This window comes from Trachinotus anak, unplaced genomic scaffold, assembly GCF_046630095.1.
Source record: "Trachinotus anak isolate AG129_WGS33_773 ecotype Australia unplaced genomic scaffold, CSIRO_AGI_Tana_v1 ptg000010l, whole genome shotgun sequence".
NCBI lineage: Eukaryota > Metazoa > Chordata > Actinopteri > Carangiformes > Carangidae > Trachinotus > Trachinotus anak.
In genome coordinates this window covers 6,009,612-6,022,054 of record NW_027273861.1, presented here as the reverse complement: position 1 = coordinate 6,022,054, position 12,443 = coordinate 6,009,612, and the positions used below count along the sequence as shown (strand labels likewise).

At 41.4% G+C, this 12,443-nt stretch overlaps 2 protein-coding genes and 2 non-coding genes across 6 annotated transcripts in view; 1 reads left to right on the top strand and 3 right to left on the bottom strand.

Annotated features, from left to right (window-relative positions):
* The window catches only part of rab6ba (RAB6B, member RAS oncogene family a), a 57,093-nt gene extending 50,913 nt beyond the window's left edge, over window positions 1-6,180 (top strand). For 2 of the 3 annotated variants that reach the window (XM_071487171.1, XM_071487173.1), the window contains exon 8: window positions 4,398-4,612. In XM_071487171.1, the coding sequence (XP_071343272.1) occupies window positions 4,398-4,462 (65 nt within the window). In that variant the 3' untranslated portion in view covers window positions 4,463-4,612. Of the gene's footprint in view, window positions 1-4,397 lie in introns of all 3 variants that reach the window. The other variant, XM_071487172.1, reaches the window with a different exon arrangement.
* A 3,091-nt stretch (window positions 6,181-9,271) lies between these two features.
* Window positions 9,272-11,434, bottom strand: LOC139626359 (uncharacterized). Its single transcript, XM_071486682.1, has 4 exons — window positions 11,157-11,434; window positions 10,265-10,772; window positions 9,792-9,896; window positions 9,272-9,693 (listed from the first exon to the last, which is right to left on the bottom strand). The coding sequence occupies exons 2-4, from the start codon at window positions 10,624-10,626 to the stop codon at window positions 9,648-9,650; spliced, it is 513 nt and encodes a 170-aa protein (XP_071342783.1). The 5' UTR covers window positions 10,627-10,772; window positions 11,157-11,434; the 3' UTR covers window positions 9,272-9,647.
* Window positions 11,435-11,558: 124 nt separating this feature from the next.
* trnap-ugg (transfer RNA proline (anticodon UGG)) lies at window positions 11,559-11,630 on the bottom strand. The gene has a single exon. It is a non-coding gene; the product is annotated as a tRNA-Pro (tRNA).
* A 488-nt stretch (window positions 11,631-12,118) lies between these two features.
* trnap-cgg (transfer RNA proline (anticodon CGG)) lies at window positions 12,119-12,190 on the bottom strand. The gene has a single exon. It is a non-coding gene; the product is annotated as a tRNA-Pro (tRNA).
* Window positions 12,191-12,443: the final 253 nt, after the last annotated feature.

The following is a 12,443-nucleotide window of genomic DNA, read 5'->3' as shown; positions in this document are numbered from 1 at the left end:
CCCTGTGGGGATGGCCAGTGGTTGAACAGGTTGGGACCCAATGCACGAACATGCACGCGCATCTGGACCGGATACCAAAACAAAAATTAGAGATGCTGGGATTAAAGCACACACAGAGGGGGTGTGACTTCAGGACGCCATTACTCTACTATACATTTTCGTAACATAGAAAATAGTATATATAACCTTTCAATAATACACAGTAGTGCAAAGATATATTCAGTTTTCTCTTTTAATGAAAGACCAAAAAATCATTCCAGCCAATCAGATTTGTTTCTTTACAAGCTGTCTTTGTCAAGCTGCTAACTATTTAGAGACTTGCATGCTCATAAGTACATTTTGCCTACTATAATAATCACTCCACCTGTTCAAACTGCTCCATTCTTACTTGCTTCCACAATCCACAGTCTTCTGTGGAAAAGCTAATAAAGCTTCAGCTGCCTTGAGTTAGTCAAATCAATATTTGATATTTCCAAATTTCTTTTTAGCATGAAATTCCCTGCTTCTCTGTGCAGTGATGATCTGTGGTGGAAAGATAGAGACAGAAAGAAGGAGTTTTATCCTCCTGATTTGTCAAGAGCTAAACTAAGCTAAACTCTGAATTGTATTCTTGCAAAGAACAGGGACTGCAGATTTTACCCCCCTCTAGCTTGACGTTTCCATTTAGATGGTATGATCTGGCAGCTGAAATAAAACCCATTACAGGGAAATCACTGGTAAACAAGACCTGTCACCTCACAGAGTGGAGGAGGCTCTGTGTCAGTATGCCTAGCCACACTTACCTAACATTGACTTCATCCCCTCCTTTCAGCATTACATTGAGCTCTGTCTAATACTTTTGCAGCTGTCTAATACAAATTATGTTGTTCTGGAAATGTTGCCCCTTACAACAAAAACAAAGCCTATGAATATTTTTCATCGTTTACTGTAGATACAGTAGATCAGCAGCATTTCATGTTGTCACTGTTTCTCCTGACAGCACCAGTCCTTCATGTCCTCCTCAGTGCACAAAGCAGGCTGCCATCTCTATGGTAACTGTGGGTGAATTATGAAATTGCCTTGAGTTTAACCATGTGCATACAGCACTGTCATTTCTCCTTCAGTGTGAAGCTGCCTCACAGGGTCTCCTGATTATCATTGCAGCATGTATCTGCTGTAACTTAAACATAAATCAGACGCCGGCCCTGTGAAGTGACGGAATACCTACATTTGGTCTGTATCACTGATTTGACCCCACTCATCATACTGGGGGTGGTCCTGCCTTTCCTCACAGCATGCCCTCAATAATGAGCTCAGTCACCTAACAGCCGTCTGAGCTGTTCAGATGAGGTTTTTTTTTTTATTGCAGTCGGCCATATTTCCTGGTTATCATGCATCACTCACATTGAGCCAGTTACCTTTATCTCTCATCCTTTTTTTATCTATATTAATGAGGCATAATGGACGTGGGAGTGAGCAGTGGTGGTGGTGGTGGTGGAGGTAGAGGTGTGGTGATGTATGGCAGGTCATGACAGCTTCTCAGCAGCTGACACCATCACTTAATGGAGCAGCTCCTCTGTTGTTATTGCACTGTGAACAGTATTGATCTCACTGGGAGAGGGGCAGAAATGAGCTCAGTCCAGGACACATATGTTCATGTTATATAGCCTCAAACCTGCAATTTTAATAAGCCTGCACTTGATATTTACACCCTTCTTTATATTAAGAAATCATTCGTGAGCTGTAATAGAAAAGAATTTAAAGACAAAAAGTCAACAAAACTGTAGGAAGTTAAACACATAACATTTTAAGAAGGTAACATTTTGTTACCTTTATATTTAACAGCATTTAATTTTATCACCGTGGTTCCACTTGTGTTTCCTTTAGAGAATGAGTCCTAGATTTGTGTATTTCAATACATATTTAAAGTTATAATATGCAAGTTTTCCACATTAGACTGTCTAAAAGCGACTAGACCTCAGTGATATATTTTTTTGAGTTGTGTACTCACATTATCCCAAATGTATCAGCAATTCTCAAACGTAGAGGAATCTGTGATTTTAATAATGGCAACAGTTTCATGGCATCATGTGTCAGTGCTGTGGTTGTCTGCCAGAAGCCACATTTTTAAGATACATTTTTTATACCTTGGTTGTTTTCAACTATATATTTGAACTGGATGGAGGATTTTATTCATCAGACATCTGGTTTTGAAGTTATCAGAGAAAAACCCCAGGCAGATGTTAGCTCAACTCCTCCGAGATACCCTGTGTCCGCCAAAGAGCGTCGGTCAATCACTGATTTAACAACTGCTTTAACTGCTTTATTTTAATCCCCTGGTCTGTTTGTTACAGAGAGGAGGAGACCTCTGTGAAAACCTCCTGAACAAAGCTATCAAAGAAACAACTGAAACAAAGGTTAGCTGCAGTCTCAGCTGCCAACCCTTCCCTGACGTCTTGTGTCTGCCGTATAGCGTCGGTGAACCAACGACTTTTAATGCTTTATTCAGTGTTTTTAACGGTTTTTATCACCTGGTGTATTTATTCTGGAGAGGAGGAGACCTCTGTATTTCATGACGTCACCCAACGCCGTCTTCTGTTGTTTTGATAGAGAGACCCTTAGTGGCAGATGTTATATACTGTGCGTTTAAACAGTAGCTTGACCCAGATCAAGTGCTGAGGTTGTTAATGTTAATAAGAGAGCGTCAGACACTAAAATAAATCATTAGAGACTCATATTGATCAACAGAAGGCACCACTCTGTGATTGCGTTAAGAAATTGTCTTTAAAAGGTTTTTTGTTTTTATTTGAATTCGGGTTTAATTTGTCCGTTACGTCGTTTCCATTAAGAACATTTTCAGGCAAAGCTTCATGGTTTAGATCATGTCGTGGGATTGATGCTGTGATTGTCACTCTGTTATGTTCTGGTGAAGCAGATAAGCTATACTTGACAAGTGTATATTACACCTGTGTTTTCAGTATACGTCATAAAATATACAGCAGCTGCAACAGAGAACAGTACAGTTTTCCCCCTAATTGAGACCCCGTAGAATCACTCAGACACGCCCTGAGGCATCGTGCTGTCAGGTATCTGCTGCTCCTGGGCTGTCTATAGAGGAATAACAATAAGACACTCTCCCCAGAGCAACCTGGTCTCATCACTGTTACATCTTTGGCTTTATCATCCAACTTGTGTCTTTTAAGATATCATTTTTAAAGCCGCTCTAATCAATATTTTTCTATCACCAGTGGACCAATGTGAGTGGGTTTCCTTATCCTGATAAGCCCACAGATAATTATTAGTCTCACAGCTTCCATCAATGTTGTTTCCTACTGCACCTACACACACACACAGGTAGCAGAAGACTAAAATATTCAGGGCTGCTGCTGCTCATTTGGTTTGGTAATGTCAGCTCCTGAGATCAGGCCTCCAGATTCCAGATGGGAATCAATCCAAATGGGAACACTCAAATATATGTTGCATTTAAACACTGTCCTTCATATGACACCATGTCCTGATGACATGCTAACATAAAATATGAAAACACGCACACTCAAGTGCTGCATTTAATAGTCAGCACCCACCAGAGCCCCAGTGTGGGATGGGTATTTGAAAGCCACAGTGGGGCTGTTTCCAGACTAACTTAGCATACAATATGTAGACCACAGTCTTTGAAGACCCCCTCCTTACACATGCAGAATGTTCACCAGAAAAAAATAATAAGTAAGAGTCTGCTGCTGCTGTGGTATATGGAAGCATTTCTGTACCCAGTCATGACACACTTCTTGTCTCCATAAAGAGAGGAGATCTGTTCCTGCTCTGCAGGATTGACTGGGAATAACACCTAATCTGCACTGTGAGAAAAAAAAAAAGTAAAACCATTCTAACGTGTGGCAACAACTCATTAACACAACATTGTGCACCAGCTTTAATTATGGCACAGCAGTGCTGGTGACTGTAGCCAACATTCATTCTCAGTTTATTACCCCACTTACAACAGAGGAGAGGATTCCTGTTTGTTCATGTTAGAAGAGGAATTTAATATGTTTATTTCCACTCTCCCACCAGCAACTGCTCCATTAAATTGGTTAGAAATAAATTCACTAGGAATAATATTTTAATCAGAATTTCTGTGATTAATTATACAGTACTTAATTGTTGACTTACATTTTAAGTATTTTGGCTGTTGATTGTATGATTGTTGATTCCCGATCTGGAAAATAGATGGAGTCAGAGGATGTAGCAGCATCTAGTGTCAGTAAAGTGGTATTACATTAAAGAGACACGAACACATGATGGAAACCTATGAGTCTGCATGTTTTGTCTGCATTTCCTCTGTGGAAATACTAACTGATACATTCAGGTGCATGTAACTGATCAATATCAAATGTTTCCAAAGCTTCCTTAACGTTCTCCAGTGATCAACATCAAGTTGGACAAACCGCAGGAGCCCCAGCCCACTGAAGGAGGCTGTTCCTGTTAATACTCGGCACCTGTCCTGGAGAAGAAAAAAAAACAACAACAAAAAAAACATCATTTACACCACATGCTTGTTATGTTGCTTCCTGTCGGTTAACCTGCAGTTGACTTTGCACGTTGAGAATCTGGCCTCCTCACCTGACCATTGGTCATCAGTGGGATCTATCAATATGTGAATTTGGTTCTGGAGTAGTGTAGCCTACTTTGTTAGTGAAACTGCCAAAACAGATTTACAACTTACAAAAATAAAAAAAATAAAAAAAAGAACAAATGTGAAAAAAAAACCCAGTTGCATATTATCATTATGTGTATACAATTTTTTAAGTAGAAAAGCTAGTTTCCCCACTTTCTTTTTTGTATTTTTGTATATTCAGGGAAATCTCTCTGGAAAGTTTTTTTTTGTTTTTTTTGTTTTTTTTTTTTTAAAGATGCAAACAACAACGCTCTGTATGAGAGAGCTGGAAAAGAGTAGATGGTTGTAGATGAATTCTTATGGATGTCATTGTTGTTATAGGCAAAGATGAAGGTCCTCCTCAAATGTTAACCAGCCCAAACTCTAACCTTAGCCCTGACATGGCCATTCTCGACCACACCTAACCATCTGAAGGCTTATTACCTAGACATGGCCATTTCTAATCATACGTCTTAGCCCGGCCTTGCGCTTTGATGGACCATTCCCAGAGCCCATAACCTCAGTGCGATCCATAACTTTGCGTTCTTTATGTTACAGGACAAAGTGAACAGTAACATCTTGAGTATCTAATGCATGTCTAGCTTTTGAGCGTAGGTACTGTCTACCAGTGTACACGAGTTTGAACATGTAAATGGTAACATTACACCAGTGACTTAATGCACTCTGATAACGACTAATCCAAGTCTTTTTGTTTATGAAAACTGTTGATCTGGATTTGTATACTTGCCTTCAGAAAATCTTTTTTTGTTGTTGTTGTGTGTTTGTGCGTGCGAGTGTGTGCGTGTGTGTATGTTATTTCTGTATAGGCAACATTAGAATGCAGATAGAGAGGGCCACTGCCAAGTCTCGTCATTCTCGCCACATTACGGCACCGTGTAGGTCACCATTTGTTTGCAGGACGTCATAGACTCCCCCACTCACAAAAGTAGTGCGATGTGTCGGTAGTTGTGATCATGATAGTCTGCACATACGTTTAAGTGAACAGTGGAGAATCAAAGCCGTTGCCTTGTGTCCCAGAGGAGCGTAAAGACAAAAGTTCCCTATGTGGTGATCTGTAGACTTTGACGCAGGTTCTGTGATCAGCGCAGACCTTTAACATTGTAAACCAGTTTCATTCCTGTCAAGAGACTAATTTGCACATGTAGACCTTTCAGGTTAATATGAAGTTCTGAAAAGCTTCATTATAAATGTACAGTCACTTAATTTAAGACCTGTCTGATTGTCATGGAAACTGTCACACAGCATGTCCCCACTGAGATGAGGTTTTCTTTGCTGCTTGTGTTTAAACTGACTTAACTCATGTTGTCTTTATGCAATGTTGTTTTTTTTGGGTTTTTTTCATGTTTGTTTTCTTACCAGAGCCTGAAATCGTAACGTACTGGTGGTGAAGTCGGCCAGTGTTGAGAACACTACTTTGATTTGTCTTTGAAGTGAAATCTTACTGCACTTTTTAAGAACATGTTTTAGAATTAGAGTGACAATGTTCTAGTGTCTTAGAAATGTCATTAAAAAAAAACATTAAAAAAAAATCTTCATCCCCAGAACTTTTGGGGTGCTGTGTCTTAGAGTAGAGGAAAACGTTTATGAATTGTTCACACATGTCCAAAAAAGGGGAGCACTCTTGTGAAAACTAGTGACCCTTTCTAACCCACATAATGAGCCAAATAATAACAATAATAATAATAACAACAACAACAATAATAATAATAATAATAATAGTAATAAGAGACCAAGTTGGATCAAATATCACAGGAGACCTTGACTGGAACACACTGTTTGGCGGTGTTGGGAATGACAAAGACAGGTTGCATTTCAAGTTTGAAAAAAAAAAAAAAAGTCTAATAATGTTTGAACCCTCTGTGTTGCTGCCTATTTATTTTACTGAAACAGGAATGTACTGCTCTCATTACTGACCACACAGCCTTGTAAGGAGAGCACTTTTTGAGAAAAGACTCAGTGTCTATTTATTTTTAAATGTGGACAAAACGATTGATTGGTAGCTATAGACATTCCTTTGTATTTATCCTCAAATATGAACGTAGAGCCCACCTTTCCTTTGTTTCCCCGAAGGCCCATTTTAACATTCCCTTGAAAATGGACCAAGTGATGCGACACCAGTCTTTGCGTGTTGTGTTGGGGGGGGGGCGGTCTGCATTTGAAGATGGAGGCCATAGCCATTCCCTGAGGGTGTGTATGTTCTGTCACAGCTCTGTGCAGCAGACCCGATCAGTCCAGAGCTGACTCTCCATTCACACTGTACAGAGATCTAGCATGTCTCTCCAAATGATTAATAAAGATGTCTTATTACCAAAGTCTCGTGCCAGGCCTTTTCTTCTTCAGCCTCTTTTCCACTGTACCCTGCTGACATATCTGTACTTAGTGAGGAAGTACACATAGGTTACTGATAATGAAGCAACAGTTGTGTGAAACAGGTACTAAAGAAGCCTTTGTGCATGGTGTGGCATGGACGGGTTCTTTTTTGACACAAGATAAAAATATACCCAGTTTGTATTGATGACTGGATATAATTCCTGTGGGCCACAAGGGTGAGCCACTGTATGATTGTTAATAAATGTTATAATTTTATTAAATGCTAATTCATTGATGAATACGCACAATGTTAGCTTAATATCAAGTGACTGGTATTGAAACATTTTGTCACAGGGTCCCTCAACAAGACAGGTGAAAATGTCTGAGCCACCTTAAAGGAAAGGTTTTCCACTTTGTGATGTTTGCTTATTCACATTTTTTCCAAGAGTTTCACGAGAAGATTTACACTGCTCTTGTATCTGTGAAGCTACCATCAGCAGCCACTTAGCTTAGCTTAGCTTAGCATAAGGTGACAGCTAGCCTGGCTCTGTTCAAAGGTAACAAAACTGGCCCACCAGCTCCTCTAAAGCTCACTGAGTGACAAGTTATATTTTCTTTGTTTAAGCAGAAACCAAAGTGTCAAGAGGCAGCTTGCTGTTCGTCACGTTGTGTCCTGGGACCAGGCTCTTGTTGGAGTCTCTGCTGTGGTCACCTGGAAACTGCTCCTGCCTAAGAAATGAATCCAGCCATCTTCTCATCTAGCTCCTGCCAAGAAAGCAAATACGCACAAATTACTCATGCTAGTGAAAAAAAATTAAATAAAAAATAGCTGTCACACAGTTGGTTGCTTCATCCATCAGTGACCCAGTTCTGATATTGGCACTATATTGAAGTTCTGCTCTAGTTTGCTGTACTTTCTGTTCTGTTTTGCTTTTGGTGTTTATGTTTTAATCGAGGTCCTCAGAAAATCTCACTCAGTGCAGTACACACACTCAGAAAGGAATGTACCACTGCCTGTTGTAACGGGCTCTAGTGAGGAAACTGTCTTGCGCCATTGTTTTGTCGCAAAGACTCCTCACCAGAAATCCTGCCATCAGTGTGCCTCTTAGTGTAATAACTGTCTCATTAGCCAGACTGACCAGAGCAACCGGCAGTACTTCAATTTATCTGTGTACATTTACTCAAGTACTGTACATTTACTACAATTTTGAGATACTTAATAAAGTATTCCTATACTTCTGCCCAAATCATTTATAATACATTCTTCTGTACTCCTTTAGGCCATCTTATTTGTAATGAAGTATATTTTTATGTTGTAGTGTTGGTACTTTTACTTGAGTAAATGATCGGAGCACTTCCTCTACCGATGCCAACCTGCACTGGGAGTTGTTTCCTGTTCTGCTCCAACCTAATCCCAGTGATCAACACTATGGGGACCACATTGGGAGCCAGTAAATACATTGCGAAACGGAAACTGGTCCCGTGTCATTTTCACAACCCTGTTTTTGTTTGTTTGCCGTCTGCTGGGCTGCTGCCTTCCTGCTGCAGTCCAGACTGTAGCTGCCACGGCCAAACACTGCTGGTGCCAGATCATTTAGAAGTTGGATGCAGCTCCCTGTTTGGCATTTTAGAGGAGCTCAAGTCGATCGCTGTCATTATACTGAAACATGGGAAAAGAACCACACCATCTATCGTGTGTATTTCACAGGTGCACAATTAAGAGAGCCTGTTACAACTAGTCAGCCACCAAACCAGTATGGCAGCTAACGGTTTTCCTCCTCCTTCCAGTGTGTCTCCAAACACACTAATAACAGTGACCTTAATATGACTGAGACGCCAAACACAACAACACTGAACAGTGACCTTAACTCTACACAGCACATGCACAGTATACAAACCCTCTTTTCTTTTCAGAGTGCTGCGTGCTGTGTATTTTTGAACTGATGTCGGCACAAAAGATTAAAGGCCATTTCCATGAAAGTGATGATCCAGATTTCTAATATCTTCTAACATGGAAGACTTGCCAGATGCTCACTGAATGGAGTTTATAATCCACTTTCATGGTTGAATGAGTCTTTTGTGACATGTTTTTGTTGTGTGTCATGCACACAGCAGTAACAGTCACATTATGCTATTCACAAATCTCCTGGTTGCTTCACTTATTTTTAGTCATGTAAATTTGTAATGTGTCATAAATGATGTACGGAGTAAAGTGGAGAAGTGTTGTGTCTCATGATTCTTTTAAATGACAGTCGTCTCCCAGAACCACCATATCAGCATTAATTAGTAAACAACAACACAGATGAAGAATTCTTTCAAAAATAGTTTTATTAAATACTTTGTCAACTATCATAAATAAAAGAAAACAATGTGGTGTGTTCAATGTTCAGCTGTTGCTATGTAAAAGGGAACGTCCTCAGGAGACCATCTGTTATGAGGGGGTCTTGGGGTGTTAGCCCCCCTGGGACAGCTGAACCAAATCCCACAGCACCAGCTGGGAGAATTAAGCCTAGAATAAATAATGGGGAGACAGGGCACCTTTGGCTGAGGACAAAACATTGTCTTGACAGGAACACAAATGGATTCTTGGTCCTAACGGCCTCAACTTTCCTCCCACTGACAGGGCTGAGTCGGGTCTTCAGGAGTCCCCACACCTGTAACATGTCACATCATTCTTGGTCCTTTTTTAAAATGTCTCTTCAGTTGAGAGTCTGCGCCAAGATTTCATTTCCCTAAAAAAAAAAAGAAAAAAGAAACAGAATAATATGAGCCCACATTTGAACAAATTTTCTCTTCCATTACAACAATTTACAACAAAATCAGGACTTACACGTTGCTGCCAGGCACGATCCTCTCCTGGTGTTGCTTCGACAAACTGAACTTCCGGAAGAACGCAGGTAATTTGAGCTTTGTTCTGGAGGACCTTGAGGAAACACTGAGAAGTAAAGGTTTTGTGTGTCAGACTCCTGCAACATAATGAGGCTCAGCCGAGCTGTGGTGCTAATGAGAAGCTTTGTGGACAAATGTGCTGATTAACATCGGTGTGTGAATGGCTGGTTAACATTCTCCAAATTCAACACACCTAACACATCTTATAGCAGCAGCCTGTCACATTACCACATGGGGGGTTAGAGGGGAAACTTTAAAGAAAATAATAGGGAACAATATGAGGTCAAAGGTCACACATTTTTAGCTTTTCAGTTCGTGTATATATCTCTGACTGAAAATTCCTAGAAGCCAGAGGAAACTGAAGCCACGACCACAGCAAACCAGTTTTTCCTCATGTAAATGTGTCATACCCACCATTCTGCTTGTAACGAAGGTTGTTGTTTAGCCTCTATCCGCTCCCCCTCAGCTTCCTGCTTCTGTCCATCCTCCTCCTCCTCCTCCTCCTCCTGGGTCTCTGCGTCCACGTCCTCTGGTATCTGCTCCCACAGCCTGCTGTTGACCCACAGAGCTTCCTGCAGGCTGAGGCCATGGCCTATGCAGGTCACCCGGCGACACAAAGGGCAGCCCACAGTCAGCAGCCCGCTCCTGGCCTGCGACATCGTCTCCAGGCACAGGTCGCAGAAGGTGTGTCTGCAGTGGAGCACCCGGGGGATCCTGTCCATCCTCGAGTAGGGCAAGAGGCAGACGCTGCACTCACCGTCCTCACACAGAACCATGCTCAAGCTGAATTGGTGGACCACAGGATGAAAGACGCAGACAGTGAATATTAAAATGACCCCTGATGATCCTATTTAGCAACTGACCCTGATAATAAGGGCTTGTTGAAGTAGATGGTTGATCCTGGTTCCCAGTTTGCTTCTCTCTGTTAAACAAAGTTGTGGTGAGAGTGTTAGTTATTAAACGTGCTGTTTAATCAAGCTATACACTTTTTCACTCCAGTAATAAATGCAAGACAAGAGATGAAAAAAAAATCTGTTTAGCATTGGAAATATATTACTCATCTTAGTTTTTTATCTTTAGTTATTCACAGTGAGATTTGATTTTGAGCAAAGTCTAAACTTTTCTTCCAAGAAAAAAACTGAATATGGTTAACCATCATATGTGGGAGTTCCTCCTACCTAGTGTTATTGTATTATTCCAGACATGAACATTAAATATAGGAGAGTCTAACGGAACGCAAACCATCCTCTACTACACATCATAGTTGAAGAAATTAAAGTTTTTAATAATCAGAAAATGTACTTACAGTTTACATAGATTCCGTGCCAGACTCGATGCTCCCTCAGGGTTTAGGCACTGTCCCTCCAGCCTGTGCTGCACAGCCTGAATGGAGTGGGAGAGCCGGCTCGTCTGCCGCCTGTTGGGAGTGTCTGATGTGTTTTGTGGGGGCGGAACAGAAACCTCTCTCTCTCTCTTCTCATGCCCCAAAGTCCTCACAGCACAACAGCTGGGGAAGCAGGGCGGCGGAGACGGTCTTTGTTCGGTGTTTGACGGAGGCCAGGTGGAGAGACGGGTGTGGGGAGTTGCGGGGGGGGTGGGGGTAACGATAACGAACCAAGTGTGCTTTTTCCCTATTCAAAATATACACCTATCATTATAAATTTGGTGTATTAAAATAATCTCTTAAATGGAAATAAAATTAAAAATTGGGCTCGTCCGGGATTTGAACCCGGGACCTCTCGCACCCAAAGCGAGAATCATACCCCTAGACCAACGAGCCACACTAAAGTAGGGATACTATTGGTTTTAAATTCGTAATCATATTTGTATTGATACCATTCTCCTTTTATGTCCTTGTTTTTTTCTGTTTATGGTCTATTATTCCACGCTGCGTGTTATGTAAGTTCTGCTCCACTCAAAAACCCATCACAGGCATTAAATGCCTCTAGCACACCTGCAAAGACTGTAGCTACCTGTTAGCTCATGCTAACGTTAAGGTAACGCTCGGCTAACAACAACGCAGTGTATATAGGATTTTGTTTGTAATACGTGAAGGATTCTGTCCTCATGCATCCGCCCGGGGACATAGACTCCACAACGACTGCGATAACACACCCCTGTAACGCGGTGGATGCTCTCTGTTCACACTCGGTAGCCAGTCGTAGGTCGCACGGAAGAGTGAGCGCACAGCCCACATAGGCGCCGCTGAGACCGGGGCCATTATCACCAAGTATGGGGCCGAATATCACAGACACGCCGATAAAAGTTGGGCTCGTCCGGGATTTGAACCCGGGACCTCTCGCACCCGAAGCGAGAATCATACCCCTAGACCAACGAGCCACGTGTCCAGATGAGGCGATCCCACACAATTTAAAGAATTCCTGATTTTAAAGCGTTCAGGCGCAATAAAAAACTATCCTGCTTCCGTGTACTGATGATTATTTGGATTAGCTATCGTTACCCTTCTCATTACAATCCCTGTGCCAGTTTGGCCTCAGGCTATGGAAATAAAGGCTGTGGAGACAAGCTTCATTACAGCGTGTAACATGTGAAACAATATTTGTTACCACTGCAGCATTATGTAACTTCAAGA